Below are 24,471 nucleotides of genomic sequence, written 5' to 3'. Positions count from 1 at the left end.
TCGATTGGTCGCGCCTGGTGAAATCCGACTTGAGCGTTGACGGTCTGTCACATTTCACGCTGACACCGAGCGAGCACAGGGCTCACGCACACACACAGACACACAATACTACCGACAGATCCGCGTCAGGAGCCCAGCCGAGGCGAGCACATTGGAGGTAAGTAGTTGTGGATAAAAGTACTTGGAGCATTGGGGAATCAAACGTGGTTTCAGCGGCGGGGTCACGGCTCAACATCGTGTTAATTCTCGCTTTGGGTCTCCCTTTGTAAGATCTTACCACTTTTATCTTCCTGTGTGTGTGCGCTCTGGTGTTTAGCTATTTCCACACCAGCGAACACAACCGGCTCAGCTCACATTCAATGAAATAACTCGTTAAGTTTTTGCTCAAAGCATTTTTCTGTTTTGTTTTTTTGTACTATTAACCATGCAGCTTAAAGGGATACGAGGCGTGGGTGGCGAGCTACGGGTTTTTTCTCTGTGCTGGTCGGCTGAGGAGGAGGGGTTGGTATAGCTTAGCAGGCTGGCTAGCGAGCGACGCTACGCCGACTGGCTAAACAAGTTTAAATTATCGTTAAAGTGGGAAAAGTTCCCTTAAACTAATTTTGGGTTTAAACACGTTTATGGATAAGATCATGTGTTTGATAACAGTGCTGTTACAGGGTTAGAATAAGCACATAAACGCGTTGGCTATTCACACTAACGTTAGCATACCCCCCTGAACGTTAGCCTGTGAGCTAGCGAGCTGTGACCGTACTCTCCGCGGTTGTTGTGGACTAAACATCGCTGATGAACCGCGGGGTTTAACGTAACTGCCGCATGGAAGTGGTTTGATAAAATCTTAGATACTGAACGTGCCCACAGCCATGTTTAGTTAAAAACACTGGATATTGAAGGTTTCTCAAACTGACGTCGCTCTATTTTAGTTGCTGAACCAGTTTGGGCGATCGTGCTGTTTAGCAGCGTTACTGAGACAAACTTGAGGGAAGTGGCGGATTCAAAGTTACAACACACACGCTCGGCAGTATAAACCGTGGTAGTTCACATTAACGCGGCTGTGTAAACACTGTGTGTGGTGGCTGTTTTGATTTGCAGTGTTAACACTGAGAACCTCTCTCCCTACGTCTTTTTACAAACAGCGCATAAAAGCTTCTTCTGTGAGAGGAAACGAGAGGAAAACGCAGGGAAAAAAGAAACAGAGGAAATCCCCCGAAAGGAAATGCCAATCGCAGCCGCTGGACAGCCGACGACCCAGGAGCCCAGAGTTTGCCCCCGGCTGCCCTCCACCCCGGAGCCTGTCCCTAAAGGGGCTGATTTATTCGACGAGGCGGGGGCGGCGGAGTCGGCGGAGCGAACAGAGTACGGGGGCTCAGAGGGGGGCAGAGGACTCGGGGGCTATAGTTACACCCAGAGCGGCGCTAGGGGCTTTGCACAGCCAGGATCCACCAGCTCTCCGCCGCAGTCCCCAGCCGCGTCCTCATCCTTTCTCCTCCACCCGCTCCACCCGCACCAAATGGCAATGGAGCCCCCAAGGACTCGATCGCGTTCTCGCTCTGGATATTACCAGCAGTACGGTGGTGGTGGTAATGGCACTGGATTTACCGGCAGTGGAGTCATGGGATCTAACCATCACCAGCTTCACCACCATCAGCAGCAGCAACTATATCCGCAGCAGCAGCAGCAGCAGCACGGTGCCGGTTGCGCACCACTTGGAGCTCACAGCAACCACCCGGAGAACCAGCAGCGATCCCCAGGAAGTAACACCTCTCCCGGCATTCAGAGGCTTTCTTCCGTTCCCGGAGCGCACCGCATCCCGGCTGCAGGTAAACGTCCCCACTTGGCATTGTCACTGACTGTGTATGTGGTACGGTACCCTCAATAGGAGAGGTAAATAAATATGTTAAACTAATTCATTCGACTTTTCCCTTCATATAAGCAGCAAATAGAAGTGTTTAATTCCATGGAGGCAAATTGTGAGGAGGAGGAGGAGGAGGGGGCAGTCCAGGGGTTGTCATGTCACAAGTGTGTATGTGTGAACACATTTGTTGTATTCTAATTAGAAGGGGTGTTTTATGTGCCTGCCATGGAGCTGCAGAGTGGATGTGGAGCACAGTTGGCACATACAGTAGGTAAATGAACAACAGCAGTCTGTGGTGGAGACGGGGGTAGCCTCAAGCTTATTGAACTGCCGTGCATAGTTAAGTTACCCAGACTGTGCTTCTTAAGGCACTGTGGCATGTCTACTTTTAGTCAACTACACAAATATTGATGTAGCTAGGTAACAAGCCTAACAGTATGTGCAGGCTAATCTTTGTCTATATTAGGCAGATGCTACACAGATACTAGGGATACAAGGGTTAGGGTTTGTCGGCTGAAAATTGTGAACAAGAGAAAAGAAAACAGGCACTTCTCATATATATATATATATATATATATATATATATGTATGTATGTATGTATGTATGTATGTATGTATGTATGTATGTGTGGTGACACTTATGTTCATTTTAACTACAGTCTTGTTTAGCTCAGTGGGTGGATGGTAGTATTTTTTTAAACATGCATTCAAATCATTACTTGATGTGGTGCTTTAGAGAAGATAGTCAGCTAAATGGGATGTGTCACTTTACACCCAAACGGTTTATTATGGCCTCCATGATAACAGACAGAGACTCTTTTGGTACATGTATGTATGGGCATACAGTTTCAGATGGGGGGGGGGGGGGTTCACAAGTAGCTGAGAGGGTAAGCTATTACTTGGTAGTTGAGCTTCACTGTAAAGCAAAACTTAGTGCGAGAGTGTGCACGCACTGGTGCTGGGTGCAGGATAGATGGGAGGGCACTCTCACACAGAGAATGCAGTGCAGCCAACCACATAACATAGATACAGCAAAGCTAGAGTTTCATTTTCAGTCAGGCTGTGGGAAAGCTTTTCTTTCAGCACCCCTAACAGGCTTCTCAGGTTAAAAAAATGCTGGGGCGTTAGCTTTCTCCTGTGTTGCTCGGGGAAACAAGTTGAAATGCTCATGGGAAAAAATTATTAAAATTTTGTACATATCAATTCTCATGTACACATTTTTAAAGTATAGATTTTAATCATGGATCGAGCCTTTGAGTCAATGGTTTGTTGTGCCCAGAGCAGATTGACTATACATACTGATTCCACATGTTGGAGTAAGTTATCATGCAATCAGGAGACGAATAAACCAGTCTTCGCTTTTTATTGAGCGACTCATGTTTGACAGACAAGCAAATGCTCGAACACACAGAATCACTGACGGTCCAGTGACTAAGCTAACATTTTTTTGGCGGACTGTATTTAACTACTAATTTGTATTTAAAAAAACATAGCAACATAGATACAAATTTCAACCATACAGTGCCGAGAAATGTATTTCAGTTATTTAAATAATGTTAAGGGGTGTCTGCCTATGTCAGTGACTAACTGTGTTCTGGGACTGGAATTACCTGTCTGGAAGAGTAGATGTAAGACCAACCAAAACAGCTGAAAACACATAAACAAACCAAGGCCCCTTCTGGACTCCTGGTCTAACTATATGTGTCTAGGTTTGTGCATGTCTGCAGGGTTACGCACAAGTCAAGCCCTCTGTATGTTTGTCGTAGACACTAAAAGATCTGAGACAAAGGATTAAAAAATTATAAAACAGATCAGTTTCCCAAGGCACACTGCATCCCCACTGAATTTGAAATACAGCCATTATCAGAGTTTAGTGGTTTGCTGTGACCTACGACCCATACTCTCTCACAGTAGCTAGACTATGACATGTAGGATAGCACAAATCAATGGATAGGATGACTGTATAGTATTTCCATCCAAATGGATTTCGATCTAGAGGGGGATGGTGGCCACAGATTCTGTAGACACTCACTCTTTATCTGTACTAATTTTAATCAGACCTGAGAGATCCACGGCACTCCAAAGACAGGTTATTAGTCACATATTTTATTGGTCGGGTATTTATTGGTTTGGACTCTGTTCTATTCTATTCTGATCTAGCAGTTTGTAAAAAGATATATTTAAAAACATCATTAGGATATAAAAGTCTGACCATTGGGGAAAAATTGCAAGAACATAAAAATGTTTAGTAGATGTGAAGCTGCAAAACAGGTCTTATTTTAAAATACAAAATGATTCAATTGCTTTATTTTTTTAATACTATTTACATGATTGACATAGACAAAGGAAACCTTCACTAATTTGTAGTTGAATAATCTCATACAAGTGAAGCAGCTGGCTAGCCGGGCCTTCCCCAACACTACACACTTTTTATTAGACCCTCTCTCCACTCCCAGAAAGGCTCCTGCTTGTTGTTAGAGAGTGAAAGAGAGGATAGATACTTAGTCCATTCTTCCTATGTTAGTCACCTGCGTTGGCCATGAAAGCAAATGATATCTTGTACTCTTCAATCCCGCCCTCTGTCTGCTCTCCTTGTAGTCTATTCTAATGCCTTTGGCCTCTTTCCCCCTCTTTTGTGCCTTGCTCTTTTATGCCTGTTCCATACTGTTTGTAGCACTGACACCTCTTTGCACCATTCTGTCTCATGCACTATTCACATGACTTTGTCCACCATGTTGGAAATTAATATGGGTTAGGAGGCAAAAAAAGACCCAGGAGAGCTCATGTCCCCAAAGTTGATGCTGAAGGTGCAAAAAAAGAAGCACAGACAATCTAGAAGCACTTAAGCAAAAGAGCCCACTGAAATACATAAACTGGTGCCAAATTGGTCTGAGCGAATAAAAACATCCTCTGTGGCAGCTGATATCTTATCCTAATTCTGACCCACCCCTGTCACAGCTTGTCCTCTCATAGCCACATTCATTTTTCCCTCCCCCTTGGATCAGTCAACCATTTCTGTGCCCCTCCGGTCCATTTTCTCTGGCCTCCTCCCTCACATTTGTCTAATGGAGGGATCGTTTTAATGGATTGCCCAAAGCAGCAGAGGGACAGACGCTCTTGCCACTCTAACTTTACCCGTCCACTCCACTCTTGTTCTCTCCTTCCTTCTCTCTGCAACAGAGGTGGAAACATGTACTCCGTTTCCTTTCTTTTAAAAAAACTTTTCTTTGTCTTGTCGCCCAGGCAACCCCCTCCGGTTTGAAGAGAAACTCTTTCACTTGGATTGACCAAGTAGCAGCCGTCACTCCAAGTAAATAACAAAGCAGTCACTTTGGTCAGCAAGACAAGCTCTTAGGGGGGTAGAGGAGAGTGACCTCAAACTAGCTCTGAATTCAAGGCATGGGATCTGATCTGGTTTGAAAATGGGAACTTCCAAGATGGAGTGTGGGCAAGAATGCCAAAGGATACAAAAAAAAAAAAGTATAGATAGAATAAAACTAAAGTGGAGGAGATGATGAATAGAAGAGTTGTATTAAACAGTTACAGGATTTGATGTAGGGAGGAAGTCCAGTGCACAAGTTTTTAGCAAAGCAGATTGCAGACAGTGGATGAGGAGGGAAAGGGAGAAACTAATATACTGAAGCACAGGAGAGATTGCAAAAGGGAGGACATGAACAACTTTTACGAAGTAGGGTAGACGGTAGAGGACACTGCATCATGTGTATTATTGTAAGCAAAACACAAAGAGGAAGCATGCTTCTCAGGTAGCAGTTAAGTGTGCGACCTGGGAGGAGGCGTGGATACTGTGACTGGAAAGAGAAAGATGAAAATGATTGGCTGGGAGCAGGTGGAGGCCCGGGGAGGTGACCAAAGAGCTTAACTGAAGGCGAAACCAGACGTACTGAGTGGGGTAAAGGTATGCGTGGATAAAGGCATGAATGAATTTTCAGTGATTTAAGGAAAGGGGGGAGAGGATGTTTGGTCTGGTTGTTCAAATGTTGGTCTCTGATTCCTGTTGATATAACTGGGCATGTACGTCAAATGTGGCTTGATTGTTTCATGAGGGCAAATCCAAGGTTCCGATGTCCAGATGATGTAGATCAGGTGAAGTGTGTCTCCAGGCAGCTGGATATCTTTGTTTTGTAGCCCCAACTCTCACTGATATCACTGTTTTTGGTTGTGAAATGTGAGAACACAGCCTTCCCTTTTTAAACTTCTCAGTGTAATCCACTTCTCTTCTGTCCACACATATGCTGAGTCTGTACCAAACTGTCATCATTTCACCATCATGTGGCCAAATGTGCTTTGTCTCGAGATTAGGGGCTTCACTAAATACAGTTGTATGTTGGCAAAACAACGACAGGTTTTTTCCTGGTATTTAAATGTATTGATCTGGACAAACATTTTCAGAAATCGTATAGCACCTGTTGTAGAAAAGCCATACTAACTGAGTGTGTGCGTTTGGATGTCTTTACTCCGATATTTCCTTTGCCTTACCCACCTCTTTATAATAAGCATCATACAACGATATTTGCTGTCACCTAATCAGCAGAAACTGTAGTACACAAAGAAATAATTATCTTCAAATTTTCATTTTATCCTAATTGAATTCTGTAGTTCAGAATTTTCTATACATGTGCTGAACTGGACTCAAGGCCCATCGTATGTATTGGGCCTTTATTGCCCCAAAGACATTGATATAAGTTCATTTCTTACAGACTGTTTCCAGTTGGCTCCTCATAATAAAGTGTAAATGAGTAAATGGCTCAGTTTGTGGTTCCAGTGTGTAGATTCATGATGGAAGAACAGAAGTAGGACTCATTTGTCTTTGTCTGCCTGTCCTTTACTTTATCTCCACTGACTCTCTCAGCTGGTGTCTGTCTTTTATTGGGGAGATGGAGAATAGGACAGAAGGAGCAGTGGGAGAGAAAGGGTGGTTAGCTGTATATGTGTTGGTTGGTGTCCTTCTACTGACTTTGTAAGTGCACACCCCCTGTTGACTTGCTGCCTGGGTGGGCTGTGAGCAGGAACAGGACTGTCAGAAACATGCATACGTATAGAATGATGTCACTATAGAAACTTTCTAAGAAGTTGACCGAACTAAAACAGGGCTTAGGGCTTGATTGTGTGTTTTTAAATTCTAGTTTAAAAGTTTCTTTTGTAAATTAAAACTCTTTCTAATGGATTATTGTAATGTATCACTATATGTCTGTATTTCAAGAGTTCTGAAAGAAAGCCTAATGTTGCTTCTATAAAGCTGCTTTTAGACCTGCACTGAACTCTAGACTATCTCCTGAAATTTTCCTGACTGGCTGAATGTGAGAACGCGAATGCGCAGACATTGTCAGGAGTTTTTCCTGCCAACCTCCTGGTGATAACTCCAGATAATGTCCAGATAACACCACGTGAGAACACAGCAAGAAATTATCTGGAAGATTTACTGCGAGTTATTGGGCGCTGATAATATTTCCAACATGCGACGGGCGCAAAACAAATAAAAAAACAAATCTCATGATGAAAAAGAAGTGCTATACATGTAGAAGATGCCGACATGGATGTTAAATTGGAAAGGCGAGAGTGTTTGTGATAAGGGCCCAACACGGTGTTTATAAATGTAAATAAAAGCACTTAATCTCCGAGGCAGAATTTATATGTTGTTTCCTGCCACCTGCACGCTGCACCACCCCTTGCTTGAATTCCCCCAAGATTTTTCGGTTGTTGTGAACACGTCTGAGTGAATCTCCTGCTGCGTTCCTCATGTGAATGACAAAGTCTGGAGCCTGTTGTGCGGATAATCTCCGGAGTTCACGATGTAAAATTTTTGGAAATTTTGATATCCCACACACTGGTATTGCTGTATTGTCTATAAGTTGAGGCTGGGGAATATTTCCGATATTCTCCTCATACATGTTTCTGGAGTAGTGACTCTTTGGAAGAAATATGGTTTCCCTGTGTTCGCAGGGTCTTGTAGTTAGGAACTTTTTGTAAAAGACTAAAGTAAAGAAATCAAATGAGTCTGTGATTCGTATCAGACTAGATTGTCATTGCCATTAACTCAAGGACTAATATTTGCCCTTAAAAGGCTGTCATTAACCACTTAATATAAAATGCCTTGCTGAGGAAGGTTCTGAATTAACATTGCATTTAGTTTCTTGATAATTAAATATTATATACTTTCAAGTGTTGAAAAGAGATTTCCTCTGTTTCTTTTTTTTATGGCCAGTACTGCTGCCTTTACACATGCACGCACACAGAACCTTCACATTATTTCGGGTGCAGGCACCTGCGTATATTCACAGATCGGGGGATGTAAAAGCAGTTTTCAGACTTGAGAAAAAGTGCGGGATGGAGGAGCAACCTCAAGGACTGCAGCAGTGACAGAACAGAGAGGAAGATAATGAGAAAGATAATGAGGAAGGAGAGAACAATAAATAGATGGAAGAGGACAATGAAGTGGGAGAGAGTTAGAATCATTCCCGTTTCTATAGGCACACACACACTTGCCATCGGGCCTGTGTGAAGCAGTGTTAGCCAGGTAATGGCTGGGCAGGCGTTACATGCCCGCCTATTTTAAGCCTGTGTGCCAGCTTGTTACTTGACTCTGCTTTGCGCTCGGGTGTGAAGTGCGCCTTGACATGTGTTCAGGAGGCGGGTTGATGCAAAAGGTGTGTGTGTATGTGTGTGTTCATGTTACACATATGCTTGACTGAAATTGCCTTTACTTTCTGTATACATTATGTAAATGGTCTGCAGCAGTCAGGAAAGGTTTCTGTCCATTTTCCCATTTGTTGCTGTTGAGCTGAGGATTTGTGAAGTAAGATTGTCACTCGTCTATCATCTTATCTGTCCGACCAGCCTTTCTATTCACCCACTTTCTTCTGTGTGCTTCTGTTTTGACTGGAGAGAGGAAGAGGTTGTTTAATAGAGAAAGGCTGCGAGTGAGAGCAATGGAGCTCACGGACAGAGATGGTGAGATAGGCAAAGCAAGGAAATGTGGATGCTGTGAGATAGAGCAGCAGGGATGTATGGGAAGAGAGACAGGCCGGCAGATAGGGAAATAGATTGGTGGCAGGGAGGGATGGTGATGAAGTGATGGAGAGTGTGAGGAGGAGGAGGATGTGTGAGGAGGGTGTCTGAGCGCGGCACGGTGGGGGAGGGAGGAGGGTGAGAAAGGGAGGGAGAAGTGGAGGAAATGGATAGAAATAGCTGATGCACTCTGAGGCTTACAGAAAATCAATAGCAGTCAAGAGGGGAAGCCACAACCCCCACCCTTCTCTCTCTCTCTCTCTCCTTCTCCCTACCTTATGTTTTTTCCTCCACTCTTTTCCCATGTCACTCTCCCCCTCAATGCTCTCACCCTTTCATGTAAGTTTCCAACCTTGTCCTCTGCTTCTGTACCCCCACTTTGCCCTCTTCTTGTCCCCTGTTTTCCTCTCCTTCACACCCCCTCTTCATCCTCACTTCTCATCTCTTTTGCACCATTATTGTCTTTCACTCTCCTTCAAAAGGCATCCTCTACTCTCTACTGCTGGTTCCATGCTGTAGGTGATGCGTTCATATTCATGTGTAAAAAATTTTTTTCAAACGGCTAAAGGTGGTTGGGTGTGAAATGGCTGGTTTTATGTAGTCTGTAAGCTCTGGCCATTCTTTATACTCTTACTCAACCTATTGCTAATTGCTAAATCGTTTGTTTTTCTGAATCTTTCACTCTCCACATTTTTACAGTTAAACACACAGCAGCAAAAGGCTGACTTGGGTTTTTCTGGGTTTGCTTGCACACATTTATTTAGTCAAACTGTGCTCTTTCATTATCTATACCACTTGTAACGTTTGTTCCTGTTTTCATCTTACTCTTGCACCTGTAGTTCTTAAAATCAATATGCAACATTGTGTGGTTAATACAACACCACCATCATCATTACGTTTCTTGCCCTTATAGCAGTGATCATTTAATAGTGGCATCATGTATTTTCACAGAAAGGGACTTTGCTTCAATTCAATTTGTATAGCACCAAATCATAATATACATTATCTCAAGGCACTTTACATAGAAGGTATAGACCTTAAAAATGATAGAGAAACCCAACAGTTCCCACAGTTTCCTTTTCCTAACAACAATGATAATTTTTACCTCTGCCAAGGAGGCTATGTTGTCACCCTTTTCCGTTTGTTTTTTTGTAGGAAAGATTACACAAACACGTATGAACAGATTACCACAATACTTGATGGAAGCAATATGGGTCAGGAAAAAACCCATTCAAGTTTAGTGCAGATCAGGATAAGGGGTATAGATGCAGGACTTTCTTGTGATTTTCCTTTTTTCCCCCAACATTTCCATTGATTTCTCAGTGAATATTTCATGGATTAACAATGTGTACAATAATTTCAAACATGTTTAAGGGACTGATATTTATGAGTCTGAGTATGCACTCTACGGAGTGCCATTCTCATTATTGTTGTGATTCTCAAAAGTAGCATTTGACTTGTAATTATCTATGGTCACTTTATTCAAATCCCAACCTGACTATCTGTTTTGGTCACAGTAGTTTGCTTAAAGCTTCTAAGCTTTCCTCTTGGTGCAAGATGTCTCTAATTAGTAATATAAATGAAACATGTGCATAAAAGGTAATACATGTCCATGTTGCAGGTTTTCCTTTCAATACAGTTCATTTCCAGTTTATGATAATTAGTGTTTCATCAAACTCATCAGTCCAAACCTATCTCCTTCTCCCTCCCTCTCCTTATCGTCTTTTCTTCGATTCTTCTCATTTTTTTTCTCCACCGTATGCAACACTAATGTCTCCTCTGCTTACTTTGTGTTTGTGTGTGTTAGAAATGTTCATAAATGTCCTGTATCGTCCTAGAAGTGCAGTCTGACTCTTGTCTTCAAGTTTCTCCAAGAGTGTGTTCTGCCTTTTGAGACATGCTGTCCGTCTCTCTATTTTTTTTTGTTTTCTCAATAATTAAAATAAGACAACACATAATAATAATAATAATACATATAAATCATAACAGTGACCTCTCATCTTGGGCAAGGTGATTGAGGAGAACCCTGTGCTGTGCAGAATCCCTGGTCAGCATAAATGAGGTCACACAAATCTTCCATATTAGCATCTACTAATATTCCCCTGATGGAGGGGAATTTCATACTGAAAAATAACTTTCCTTGTGGCCTTATGTGTTGAAACTAGATTGTGTGGACTGTGCTGTGCGCAGTCCAACTGTGGACATGATGTCATCCAAACATTTTAAACCTGTCCTGTGTTGTGTGACTGGGTCTGAATGAGTCGTCCTGAATGAGTCGTCCTGAATGACTCGTCTCTGACTCAATTTACTGGACTCTGACAATGTTCAACGGAGACCAAAATCGGGGAGGGAGCTGGATTTTTGCCTATTGTGATCTGTAAATGATTGTTGTACAGAAAAGCTCCATCCAGCCGGCAAGTCCCATGAATGCTTCACCAGTAGTCTGTCCCAATTCATCTCCAATAAAATAGCCGGTTAGCTGCTCTCTACTATACTAATAAAAACTTCACTTGTCTTAACCTTTTAAGTGCTCTTGGGATTGGAGTAAGAGAGGAACAGCTTTTTTAAGGATGAGGAATTCAGTAGCGAAAACCTCTGTCAGCCTCTTTTTTTCTCCCCGTTTCTCCTCTTTGTTGTCAATCATAGCTTTTTTTGCCAAACAGAGGCCTCGAGAGAGAAAAATCCCACAAGCAAACACCGAGAGGTAAAATACTCTCTTCTAAAAGCCTGTTTTGCATCTAGACCCCTCTATTTTAGCTTTCCTCATCTCTATCATAAAGGTAGCCTCGTCAGGGAGTGCCCTTGGGAGCGGATACCCTTGGAGTGTATACCACTGCCACCATCTGTGGTGAGGACGTCCCCAGCTAAAGACATGCCCATGACAAGAGGGGAGGAAAAACAAAAGCCTGGAATAAATAGAAAAGACAATAAAAAGATGAAAGGATTGTGGGAAAAACAAAAGAGTAAAAGTCTTAGCCGTGATGCAAGCTGCGGTATCATCAGAAAGCTTCTCTAATCCAGGATTACTGTGTTTATTTTGTGTGTGTGTGTGCGTACCTAAATCCACTGCTTCTGATCTGAGACTAGAGAATACCATATGTGTTTCAGTCTTTTTGCGCTGCACACATGGTCAGCACCCCTTCTCACAAACATGTTGTCATCGGTTTTTGTTGTTGTTATTGTTTTGTATTAAAATCCAAGCTGCATTTGAACACTAACAACAACAGGATTAAATGGGTGGAGATGAACTCGGGACTCCCCACAGTGCCTCAGTGAATAATGGTGCTATCAATTTCAACAATAGGGTTTACCAACATGTTGTTTATAATATACTGTAAAATATACAACACTATATTAACTCATACAGTAACATACAAAACCACACGTGTGCAGGACAAGACTGTGCTCCTCTGTAAATATAGAAACGTGTAGAACAATAGGATCAATGATTTGGGTGATTGTAAATTCAATTTCCGGCAGCCTGTTTGTTTGTGTTTTTAGCTGCTGTAGCTATGAAATGCTGTTAAACTCAGCATTTATTCAAATATAATAAGAATGGGAGGTGCATATAGTAAACATGTTTTTTTTTCTCTGTGTGACCTGTTGTCCTCTTTCCCTCTCTTTTTCTCTGTAGGGGCCTCTGGTGGATCTTACCACTGCTACCCAGACCATGCATATGGAGAGGAGAGTGATAAGGTGAGCCTTGTACTGTGTCAATGTTCACGCCAGCATATAAACTGTAGGTATGTTTTTTTTATGTGGCACACTATCGTGGGCCCTAATTGAGATCAACCTGCGCTGTGACTGAGTATTAGATAATATCTTCTCTCAGCTGATGTGTACACTCGGAACCCAACAAGATTCTGTGTGTACATAACGTGTATGCAGTGTACAAGGTGTAATTCTTACACTCCCAGTTAACTCATGGTTGTTTTAAGAGAAGAGCAGGCCAGTGAGTATGACAAGAAAAGTTTGTTTTAAAAGTCATGACCCTAACGGAAGGGTGCAGCCTGCCACGCACAGACTATAATTTCAGTGTCTTCTATTACGTTAAGAAATACAGACCGGATCTAGTGATCAACCCTTTCTATAGTTCGATAAGCTTGGGACAGAATTGTTCCTAAACAAATCCTATTTAAATAATAAGTGATCAGATAATCCACTTACAGTGTTCATTTTGGGTCTTTATACATGTTTGGAATGAAAAAAAGTGACAGTTTTTACCGGCTCTGTCAGTAATTTACTGCTCCTGCCCGTGTCTCTATCATTCGTGCTGCCAACCGAATAGAGCAAATTCGAGTGAGACCGGCCATCTCCTCTGTCTCTCCATAGATTGCCTAAGTTTACAAATTCTGTAGTTTTAACTCAGGCTGAGTTAAATACAGATGTGTCCGATGACACTGTGAGTGTGTGAGTGTGTGAGTGAGAGAGAGAGAAGCTGAATTAATGAATCAAGTTGCACCAAATTCTCCTAAATATTGTTTAAAATATATTTGCATTATTCCCTTGGAAATTGGTGAAAACCTCATTTCACAATTTTAAAGAAAGTGAAAACATTTTAGGATATACTGGTGCTACTGGCTCCTCTATTTTAACATAATTGAAACAAAATAATGAAATGATTTTTTAACTGTTTCATTGTATTAAAGCTTTAGCTCTGACAAGTGCTTGATATTCACTGTAGTGCTCTCAGGCAGTTAATCGGGTTTGTGTCGATGTTTAGAACGGAAGTGCCTCATTGAGAAACTCAAATGCAGCAGAGTTTGTAAATGGTGACTCAAATTTATATTTCACAAAAACTGAAGCATGTTTTGAAATTTCAGACAGCAGCAAGAGCCTCTATGTTAGTGGTGGCAAATTTAAAACATCTCCTGAACACCAGAAACCGAATATTTTACAAGTGTACTTCAGAAAATGACATTCATCATCACAAGGGAAGGCCTGATGAGGTGAAAACAGTGAAGGAGAAGAGGGGAGGCAGGATGCTGAGGAAGGTGTTGCTGCAAGCGTGGAGGGCAACAGGGGAAGCAGGGAAGGAGGCAAGGCCAAAAACAGGGAGGGGGTATTGCTAATGATTTCACCTCCAGCTGTGGGACTTGGTCGGAGGGAGAGAAGGGGGAGGGAGGGGAAGAAGCAAGCAAGCAAGCAAGGGAGGGAGGGAGGGAAAGGAAGGGAGGAACAGTGGCAGAGGAACCAAAATGGGCTTTGAAATCTTGTTGATGGAAAGAAAATAAGTGGGGGTGAGAGTAGTGTTTGAGTGTTAGTGGAAGCATGTCTGCTAATATTAACAAATCTAAATAACCATATTTTGTCAGTGTGCACGCTCAGTTTTCTAGAGCATGAATGCTGCGAAAGAGAAACCTGGCCTCAGTTGTATTGTACTCTGTGGGCTTCTTTTTAGTTTGGTTCCCAGCAATGACAGCGAAGCCACAACAGCTGCTGGGCACAAAGTGTGTGTGTGTGTGTGTGTGTGTGTGTGTGTGTGTGTGTGTGTGTGTGTGTGTGTGTGTGTGTGTGTGTGTGTGTGTGTGTGTGTGTGTGTGTGTGTGTGTGTGTGTGTGTGTGTGTGTGTGTGTGTGTGTGTGTGTGTGTGTGTGTGTGTGTGTGGATGCATGTATATCCAAAATGTGGACACAGTGAAATAGAACATGGTAGGGTGTGTCTGCACTCATGCTTCAGGATGTCTGTTCAGCCTGGTGTGTACTGTGCACTCAGTGGATGTGGACATAGTGAAAGGTGTGTGTGTGTCTCTCTCTCTCTCTCTCTTTGTGTATGTGTGTGCGGCCAGTCTCTCCACTATGAGCACTGCAGAATGTGCTGTAATATCAGCCACAGAGCATTTTGCAGTGTTACTGGGCCATGCTGGGAATCACTGTGTGTATCTGTTTGTGTGCACGTTGAGCTTCTGAGAGTCAGCACGTTCTTTTTTTTCTCTATAAATATATTCTCATCTAGATGTTTGTGTATGTTCATAATAATCACTCCATTAAAACCCAAGGCCACACTATGGCATATTGCTGGAGGACACAGCAATACACACTCCTTTTGTCTGACACCACCTCCTTCGCACTAACGCGGGCAGACAGGCCCATCAAACTTTCATACTAATGGGCATAGTCTGCATGTGTTAAGACAGACTGTATGTGTTTGAGTGTGTGTGCATGTGTGCGTCCTCTCTAAGAAGGTCTTGTGTCCCCTCAGATTTCAGGCTGGGGTCTCGCAACGGACAGACAGAGAGGAAAAAAGGGGGAGGGAGCAAGAGGAAGAGGGGACTGTAGAGGGATTCAGTTTATCTGATGGAAGGAAAGGGGGGGATGGAAGGAGGTTGTGGAAGAGGGTGGGGAGGGTGTGTGTTTGTTGAGTGTGGGGGGGGGGGCACTATGTCAGGGCTGGAATGGAGGAGGCTGGCTCAGATATGAAAATGGGCACAGTAGATGTCCCTAGGGTTTTGGGGTTGGGGCTAGGCTGGTAGAGGTTGTGGGGTGTCGGGTGAGAGAGAGGAGGGGCTGTTGTTGAGATGAACTGAGAGAGGTTTAGGCGAGGGGGTGGATCTGTGCCCTCCATCCTGTGTAGAAATGGGCATAGATAGTCACTGTGTTTAAATGTTGAGTGTTGACCTTTATGTGAATATGATATTATTTTGTTTACATGAGTTGCTAATAGATTCCTATTCCTGTTTGTTACAGACTTTAGTCTGATTACGTCCGGTGTTCATGTGCCAGTTTTAAAACACCAACCTGAAATAGTGTAATGTCCGATGCTACTGTCTACCATTTTGCGTTTCTTCTTCCTAATTTTGCAAAAGCTACATCTTTTTATTTTTCCATTTTCTGGTCAAGCAGTTGGTATTGGTCAATGCCACATGTCAATGTCCCAAAAGCTGTGTAAACTCCAATAGGACGTTCTAATGCGATTGAGATGTATACAAAATGTGATTAAGATCAGAATACTGCACAATTTGATAATTGCTTATTCTGAGTATGACCTCATTTGAGTTGAGATATTTCGAAAATGCTGTTTACACGGCAGTGAATTATTCAGACTATCGACTTAATCGGGTTAATATTGGGATATTGGTGTCCATGCAGACTTCACAGTTTGTCCTCAATGTTACTTTTGAAAAAATGGGCCACTGAAATTCTCCAGTTTTCTTTTAACAAAGTTTGGCTTGTAAACCGTTGTGACTTGATGACTACCACAATATAACTTTTTTGTTACTTCTACCAAAAACAAAGAAAGGTATTTTGTCTTTACATGTTCAGGTCTTCTGAAAAGCAAAATGAGCTCAATGTGTTTGAAACATTAGAGTTGAATCAGACCAAAGCACTTCTGTCTTTCATATTAGTTACATAGAGCTCTTTCTTTGCTTCTCGGCATGAACACTACACCAATCATGTTCCTTTAAAAATTCTATGAAGTCTCTTCCTACACTTAGTCTACTCCAAACATCAAGGCTTTCTTTTTCTTTTTAATAGCTAAGTTTATTCAAATTGTCATTCTGAATATTTTTCGTCATGACAGATTTGAAGTACCTGTGTTTTACACAAGCACCAAGTTCACTTTCTAAAAGTAATTAAAACTGAGTCAGTGACAACCAGAGGAATAGACTCAAGCCATTGTCAGACATCATCTGCGGGTAAAATCCGGAGAATTGACTCCGAAGTTTACCCACAGTTTGCCTTTCACACATGCACAACACAGCGGGAGGTTTTCTGCACAGACGCGCTCACAACAGCATCAAATCCTCATTAATCAGGCGAGAGGTGGAACAGCCACCACTGCTGTGTTCAAACAAATCTCCTCGATTTCTACAGACTTTTTACTAGGGGGCCAGGTGGAGAAGGTCTGCAGAGACTGCGGACCGTCTCACTCGGGCATTTGCGTTCACACATGCACCACCTCTGGAGAAAATGCAGAGGAACTTTGGACTTCAGTGCATGTCTGAAAGCAGCATTAGTGAACAAAGAGTTTTAGTTGTATGAAATAAAGAATAAACAAGAAGCCATCACAATAAAATGTGAAGAACAAAAATGTATTTTGAGCAGTGGGCCAGGCAGGGAAGGATGATTTCATATGGCTTGAATGGTTTCGTAGAGGCTTTGTTGATATCAATCATCTTGGACCCAAATGATCAGTCATTGTAATTTTCACAGCGTATAAAAATACACATGCAGGCAGACACACTAAAATTTGTGGTGTGTACCCCTCCCTACGACCCAAATTTGTTCTGTCATTTAGGATCTGGTGTGCCCTACGGTCTCAACCAAGCTTTACCCTTCTTTCCTGTCATCCACACTCACTCTATCTCCACTTCTCCTATTCTTCCAGTGTCCTTCCCTCTCTCCAGCACTCTACTCTATCTCGCAGTTCTCCCCAGTCAAGACCAAATGAAGTCATTGTTATTGGTTATCTTTCCCATAAGCTGCTCAAGCGTGGGTAACATCCAGTGCTACAAGCGAGCATTTAGAGACATCAGGGCACAATATGTTCAATCGCGATACTCAATGTTCCGGTTTGTTGGAACAGCAGAGTATGCCTTTTAAAGAGCCTCAGAATGTATTGTTTCTCATACACTGAAGAACTCAAAACGGTGGCAGCTGCTCATGTGAGTTTGAATGTGAAGTTGCGAATGTATGCAGGAGTTTCCATAACTTCCATAACTGTGTGTGTGTGAACTTCTGCAGCCTGCTCTCCAGCTGTTTCCTGTTAGCTATCGCACTGGTCTCAAGGTTTCTGAGCTGTAAATGTGTGTGTGTTAAGTCACAGCTGCTGAGTCATTTCTATCACACAAACAACGGTCTACCCCACAAAGCGAGTAGGTGAGGGGGGGAAAGGTGTGTGTGTGTGTGTGTGTGTGTGTGTGTGTGTGTGTGTGTGTGTGTGTGTGTGTGTGTGTGTGTGTGTGTGTGTGTGTGTGTGTGTGTGTGTGTGTGTGTGTGTGTGTCATAGCACCGCTAAGGTCTGTGTAAGAGTGACTAAACTCTGACACATGAGTGTGTATTCTTGCCTCATCAAGTGCCAAGTGTGAGAGTCACTGCCTGACTGTAAGTGAAGTGACTCACAGATGAGTTGATTGGACTGAAACAAGAGAACATCATAACTCAAGTCCAAACCTATCCAGTCGAGTACGTATGACTCGCACATGGGCTTGTGAGAGCTTGTTTTGCATTTCCTCACTCTGACAGGAAGTGACTTTGAAACCTCAGGGCCTCAGAGTGCTGGTGGTGTAACACGGCCTTCTTCTCACACATGCATGCCAACAAATGCATATGAGCATATACACTCACTGATGACTATACAGGAAATGCCATGATTCACAGAGGAACTTTCTGTCTATGCATTAGTATGGATTGTAGGCTACAGGGAATGTTAAGCATGGTGAAATTGATTTATTTGATACGAGCGCTATGGGTCACTGACCACAGTATCCATCCACTCTCCCACCCTTCCACCTCTGCAGAGTGAGGAAAGCCCCAGTCCAAAGCGCCAGAGGCTGTCCAGTCAGTCTGTTTTGGAACAACTAACCTCATCTGCTCCCCCACCTTCCACGCCGTCTCCCCCCATCCGCCCCTGGGAATCAGGGCCCCCAAGCCGGAGACAACCTCACCCCCACACCCACTACCACCAGGAGCGATGCCTCACTCCTGCTCGGCACAGACGCAGGTAGGGCGGTTTCTTGATTCCTACAAATGAGTTCCACTGTGATTTTAAGTCAACTTAAAGTCCTAAATACAAAACCATAATTTTCCCCCCAATCTTTAGCCCACCAGCAAGGCGTCAGCGTGGCCGTCTATCCAGACCCACGCGTCATTTGCCTCCCCATCTGCAGCCCTCCACCCAAGGCCCTGCACCTCGCCTGTCGCCATCCGAGCTCCAGGATGAAAATTTCCACCACAACCCCCATCCCTCCACACACCAGACATACCCAACACACCTGCCCAGCGCCTATGGTCAGCCCCTGACAGCTGGTGTTGGCGGGCCAGGGTCGGACGAGCCCCGGGCTTTCCACCCCCCTACCCTGTCGCCACGTCTACTGCATCCAGCTGCTCACCACCACCACCACCTTCAGCATCAGCATCATGCAGCACAACAGCAAGGAGCCATGGTCCTAGACCTGCATGAACAGGTTAGTTCAGAAGGTTTTTGTATGAGTTTGCCAGCAGATATTGTGTGTGTGTGTGTGTGTGTGTGTGTGTGTGTGTGTAAATGTGAGACAGTATATAAACTGTGGTGTGATTTCTCCTCAGCTGCAGCAGGGCAGTGTACCAGTGTCCTACACGGTGACCCCAGTCCCTCCTCACGGTCTCGCAGCACCTTTGTGTAGCGGTCAGCACCTTCCCCCTTCCTGTTCTTCACAACAGCAAGTCCCCGCTTGCAGCGTGGTCTTCAGCACTGGACAACACTACCACCCGGTGAGCAGAACACAACTGTGTGCAGTTTGTGTATCTGTGTGTGTGGGTCTGTTTGTTTATAAAAACGTACACTTTGTGCCGTACAGTCTCTTCTGCTGCTCAACCAAATAAAAAGGAAAGTGCTTGAGGGAAAGTGGGCCCAAAGACATAATGACCAACAGCACATTCTCCTGTTTAAAGAAGCTTGTTAGTCTTCCAGGTCTTGGCTGCCACCTTGTGGGAAGACTTGGAACAATTCAGCCACCACTGAGGAAATATGCATCTAAAACATTTCTCTTTTGCTCATCTTTCTTGTCTTGTTTATCCTTTTTCTAGATGCTACAGGCATGTTCAATGCAACATTTGCCAGTGCCCTATGCCTTTCCGTCACTGCTGACCAGTGACCCTCAGTTCCTGCTTCCTCCTCCACCTCACCTCTCTCACCACGCGCCTCACCTCCCCACACCCGGACAGTTCCTGCCTTTCCAGACCCAACAGCCTCGATCGGTACGTGAAAGACATTTTTCATAGTTCACCTGGTATTTATTTATTTATTTAAAACTTAAATTGTTACAGCGATAACATCTTTTCAGCTCAGGTCAGTAATGCATATGCCTTGATCTAAAATATAGCTTGTTTGTTCACAGCCGTTACAGACGATCGAAAATGAAGTCGAGCTTCTGGGAGAGCAGCTTTCAGTGGGTGGAGGATTCAGCTACGCCCACCACCACCACCATCACCACCAGCCTCCCTCCACCTTGCCGCCCTCCACCCCACTCCAGTTCCTCTCACACCATGACCCCCTGTCACAGGAGCTTTTCACAGTGGTGAGTACATTTCATTCACTTATTTGTTTGACCAATTTTTTAAACGCAACTATATTTCAAACAAATTTACTTTCTTGTCTCTGTCTTCACTTTTCACAGCCCTATCCTCACTTCATGCCTCGTCGATTCACAAGCCGGCGCTACCGCTCTCCGCAGGCAGTTCCCCCGTCACCCTACCACCCCAGCTTCCTGCCTTACTTCCTGTAAGTGTGTTTCCCTTCCTCATTTATGTTGGAACTACAGGTGAATAAAGGTTTGTTAGTTGTCACAGAGAGGTAACAATCAATCTTCTTACCTTGTGTTCCTTCAACCACAGGTCCATGCTTCCTGTGCCCCCAAATGTGGCCCCCACTATCAGTCTAGAGCTGGATGTGGACGACGGAGAGGTGGAGAACTATGAGGTAGGGCAAACTGCTGCCACATTGTTCAACTAAGAATAATTTTATCTCATGACCCACCAGATCTTTGAAAAGGAGACTAAAGAAATCAACACAAATCAATTATTTTGTTAACACTTACACACACACCCCATTACATAAAGTCACTCCTATTCAGTTTCAACACAACTTAAGCAGTTTAGTTAAAAGACATTTCTCATTTAACACTTAACCGGAACGATAATGATAATCGTTTTTCTGAGATGGTCTCTGCTGTAAACATGTCTTCTAAACTTTGCTCCTCTGTGTGAAACCTTCAGGCCCTGTTGAACCTTGCAGAGCGTCTCGGAGAGGCCAAGCCACGTGGTCTAACTAAAGCCGATATAGAACAGCTTCCATCATACAGGTTCAACCCCAACAACCATCAGTCTGAGCAAACACTGTGAGTTCCTTTCTGTATTTAAAATGCATGTGGGGTGAGGACTTTATCCTGTGGGTGGTCATAGATTTAGTAGATGTGATTTTTAAATAGAACCAATCTTTTTTTGTCCTACAGGTGTGTGGTGTGTATGTGTGACTTCGAGTCTCGCCAGCTCCTCAGGGTTCTGCCCTGTAATCACGAGTTCCATGCCAAATGTGTAGACAAGTGGCTGAAGGTGAGTGAAGAAATTCAGCTATTTGGGTCACTGTCAATGTATCAGCTCATTACCACTGGGCTCTGAAGGCTCAGTCACACCAGAAAGTGACAGAGTGAAATTAATTTTCACGTCTTTTGAAAAACGTGTTTCGGGAAGGTAGGTGGTGTTATGACGACCCAGAGTAAAGATTAATCTCAGGGATGATTACTCGAGTGACAAGCGAATGGCTAACATGCTTGTCAGGTGGGATGTTCCTAGCACTGGTCAGTCACAATAGTTCTCTGAGGTTGTTTCAACTTTCTCAGTGCTCAGCATATTCATCTTTTAAGTTAATGACTGAAGGTAGAAAGAAAGAATAGTAAGCAGACAGTTAGCAACCTCTTTTTCACCAAAATCACTGGGTATATGTGGAGTTTTTAAATGTGGGTACACCTGCTAAAAAGGCGATTAACGCCATTCCTGTTGCCTGTAGAGGAGTTGGCCTCTCTTCTGTTTTTTTCACCCTGTGCCTTATGTTGGATGTCAACACACTAAAAAGTGAGACGCTCTCTCACCTCGCTGTCTTGCTAAAAAAGCAGGTTGACCTGGGTGTCACATTTCCGTAACTATCCGTTAAACTTGATACCAAAAGATTGTGCAGATTTACTTTGCCCTCTATGGCTCCTACAAGCTAAACCCAAGTGCAATAAATTTATTTTGCCACAAGATGTACAGTTGTAAAAACGTGTGTGACTGGGCCTCTAATCTTCTGACTTCTAAATATATTTAGCAAACATACATTTTTAAAGATTTTGATGTTGTTATGTTAGTTTCTGTCATTATATATTTACCTTTTTAGGCAATTTTTTTAATGTATGAACATCTCCATATTTTTCATTCCTTCCAGGCCAACCGGACCTGCCCTATCTGTCGAGCCGATGCCTCAGAGGTCCAGCGGGACTCTGAGTGACCTCGTCTGCTCCAACACCTACAATCTCTTGCTCCCTTCGACTCCCATTTGGATGCACCAACGTCTTTCCTTTAATAATACAGTATACAATTCACACACTCTGCCACAGAACTGGGACCAATGCTCCTTAATGCTTCACTCTTTGTCATCGAGGACACCAAACTGTCATTCTCACATGGGATCAGCATTTATGGGTGTGGGAACTTTCTACTGACTCATGCTAACTTGATTGCTGGACTTCCTATAGGCCTTCTGTCCTGAACTACTACTCTGCCTTCTACTCACAGTTCCTCCTTTCTATGAATGGCCTTTACAACACACAATGACATGTGCAGGTGGAGATATAAATGTGTATTTTTTCAACCATTCCTCTACGGAGATGGACAGACAAACAGACTGCTTTGAAAAATGTCTGTATAGTTGTACTAACAAACCCTGAGGGAGAATTGGCAGCCCAAAGATAATTTTTGGTTTCATTATTATTGTGGTTATAATTAAGCATTCACATCTTGCTTTGCAGAGTCATTTTTACTAGATTTTTTTTTCCTATTAGACCTTATTTTCATTTGCGTGTATTCATGCATTCCTTTTGTTGTGAGAGCTTTGTGTATGGGGTAAAACAAAAGATACTGTACACTGGGTCAAAGGGTCAGCGTCTTTGGGGCAGTGAAAAGTGTGTGTGTGTGTGTGTGTGTCTTTTCCTGTGGTATTTATACAGTTCGTGTTGGTACAGTCCATGGACTGAAACCTAAATCCAGTTTTTTTTTCTCCACTCTAGATTGATTTAACTTCAGACCTTTTAAAGTTGAGGTTTTGCTCAAATGTCCTTAAGTTTAGGAGCAGGAACTTCTCCAGAGAAGTCAACAATGCTGTGACATGACTCTTGATGTTTCCGTCACATGTTAACACACTGTACCACCACGTCTCCATCGCTTCATACCTGCCCATCTACACTGTTCCTATGTGAAATGAGTAAAGGGTGGAAGCTTTTGAGATACATTTTTTGTGATGCAGTATTTCCTTCACACAATGAAACAAATCAGGACTATTCATCTGCCTCCACATATCCACTAAGCTCTCCTCCAAGTGAATAGTTAGATATTACAGAGCTGACTAGGTGGATTCATTCATGGAATCGGGCAGTTGAAGATATGGCGTCTGTACCTGTCTCGGTACCCAACCAGCATTCTGTGTGTGTTGGCAGATACAGATGCAGTGTTTTCTCCATCACTTAGTTATAAAGAGACTTGAGAGGTCACAGTTAAATCTACTATGTTTCACCGGACGGCAAATCTGACACTTCAGCACTTTAATACGTAGATCTAAGACCAACACTCTATTTCTTTTCATTCTCAGCAAACCACTTTTCACAGTTTGTGTATTTCTGCAAAAATTTCAAAGCATTACAACATAAATCATCACTTCAGCTTCTACAGTACGTTAACGTTAATCCTTCTGTGTTCTCACTGCACATTTGTACATGTCCAGACATTTTCCTTTTAAAATCTGTGTAAGGCCTATGTCAGCATGTCATAATGTAACTCCAGGATGTTCACCTCGTGCACAGAGCAGACTCTTATGTAATTTATCACTATTTATCACAAGTGGTATTTTGTGTCATGATGACAAGCTAACATGGGCCTTTTCAGAGCTTGTGTTGACAGAAGGTCGTTTTGGAAAGCTAAACCCGGCGCCGACAGTCTTACATCTGAGATGCCTTTTTTTTTTTTATAAAACTTAATTTTCCAGGTACAAGTCGAATCTATCCAGTGTCACGACATCAGACCAATACATGTAGAAACCAGTTTTAGATTTAAAGAGTATCTGTGAGAACCTTCAACTTCTACAACTCCTCCTCAGTGTTGTCAGTGTATAAAGTCATGTAATATCTATGGGAGTGGAGGGAAACTATATTTTCTGTCATTGTTCTGTTTTCCTTTGGGGTCAAAGGTCATATTTATGACCATATACATCCATTTTGTGTCTTAGGATTGTTTTTGTGTTGGACAGTTTTCTGTTGCTTGGTACACTAGCAATTACCTCAGTCCCACTATTTATGTCTTTGCAGAAAATGGTGCAACCAGTATGATTAGTGCTTATCAATTCATTTTGCTAATGTTTTTCATGCAAGTTGTTGGGTTGTTTGAACATTTTGTTTTTCCTTTTAAACTCTATGAAACTATCATTAAAATGGTGTCATAGTAGTTTCATCATGTATTATATCTGTAACCAAAATCATTTGAAGGCTTGTTATGATGATGACATTTTTAACAAACATTTGTACATTTTGTATGAGAGTTATTACTAGTAATACTTTATTAAGTAGTGCAATGATTTTTTTAATCCCTTACCCCATCTTTTGGATTTCAAAAGTTGGATCAATAATAAATGTATAACATCCTCTTCTA

The 24,471-nt window shown here is 42.9% G+C and overlaps 1 protein-coding gene across 1 annotated transcript; it reads left to right on the top strand.

Annotated features, from left to right (window-relative positions):
- rnf38 (ring finger protein 38) lies at positions 1-24,471 on the top strand. Its single transcript, XM_034591694.1, has 13 exons — positions 1-157; positions 1,137-1,820; positions 12,516-12,577; positions 18,342-18,544; positions 18,644-19,007; positions 19,129-19,293; positions 19,609-19,779; positions 19,920-20,099; positions 20,199-20,302; positions 20,416-20,500; positions 20,797-20,918; positions 21,033-21,132; positions 22,001-24,471. The coding sequence occupies exons 2-13, from the start codon at positions 1,217-1,219 to the stop codon at positions 22,061-22,063; spliced, it is 2,223 nt and encodes a 740-aa protein (XP_034447585.1). The 5' UTR covers positions 1-157; positions 1,137-1,216; the 3' UTR covers positions 22,064-24,471.

The sequence above is a fragment of the Hippoglossus hippoglossus genome, chromosome 1 (genome assembly GCF_009819705.1).
Source record: "Hippoglossus hippoglossus isolate fHipHip1 chromosome 1, fHipHip1.pri, whole genome shotgun sequence".
In the NCBI taxonomy this organism is placed as follows: domain Eukaryota; kingdom Metazoa; phylum Chordata; class Actinopteri; order Pleuronectiformes; family Pleuronectidae; genus Hippoglossus; species Hippoglossus hippoglossus.
This window is presented reverse-complemented; position numbering and strand designations above follow the sequence as displayed.

Coding starts and splice junctions, on each gene's coding strand:
- rnf38 (XM_034591694.1), top strand. CDS start 1,217: ATGCCAATCGCAGCCGCTGGACAGCCGACGACCCAGGAGCCCAGAGTT. Junction 1,821..12,515: donor GCACCGCATCCCGGCTGCAG/GTAAACGTCCCC, acceptor TTTTCTCTGTAG/GGGCCTCTGGTGGATCTTAC. Junction 20,303..20,415: donor AGCTTCCTGCCTTACTTCCT/GTAAGTGTGTTT, acceptor CTTCAACCACAG/GTCCATGCTTCCTGTGCCCC.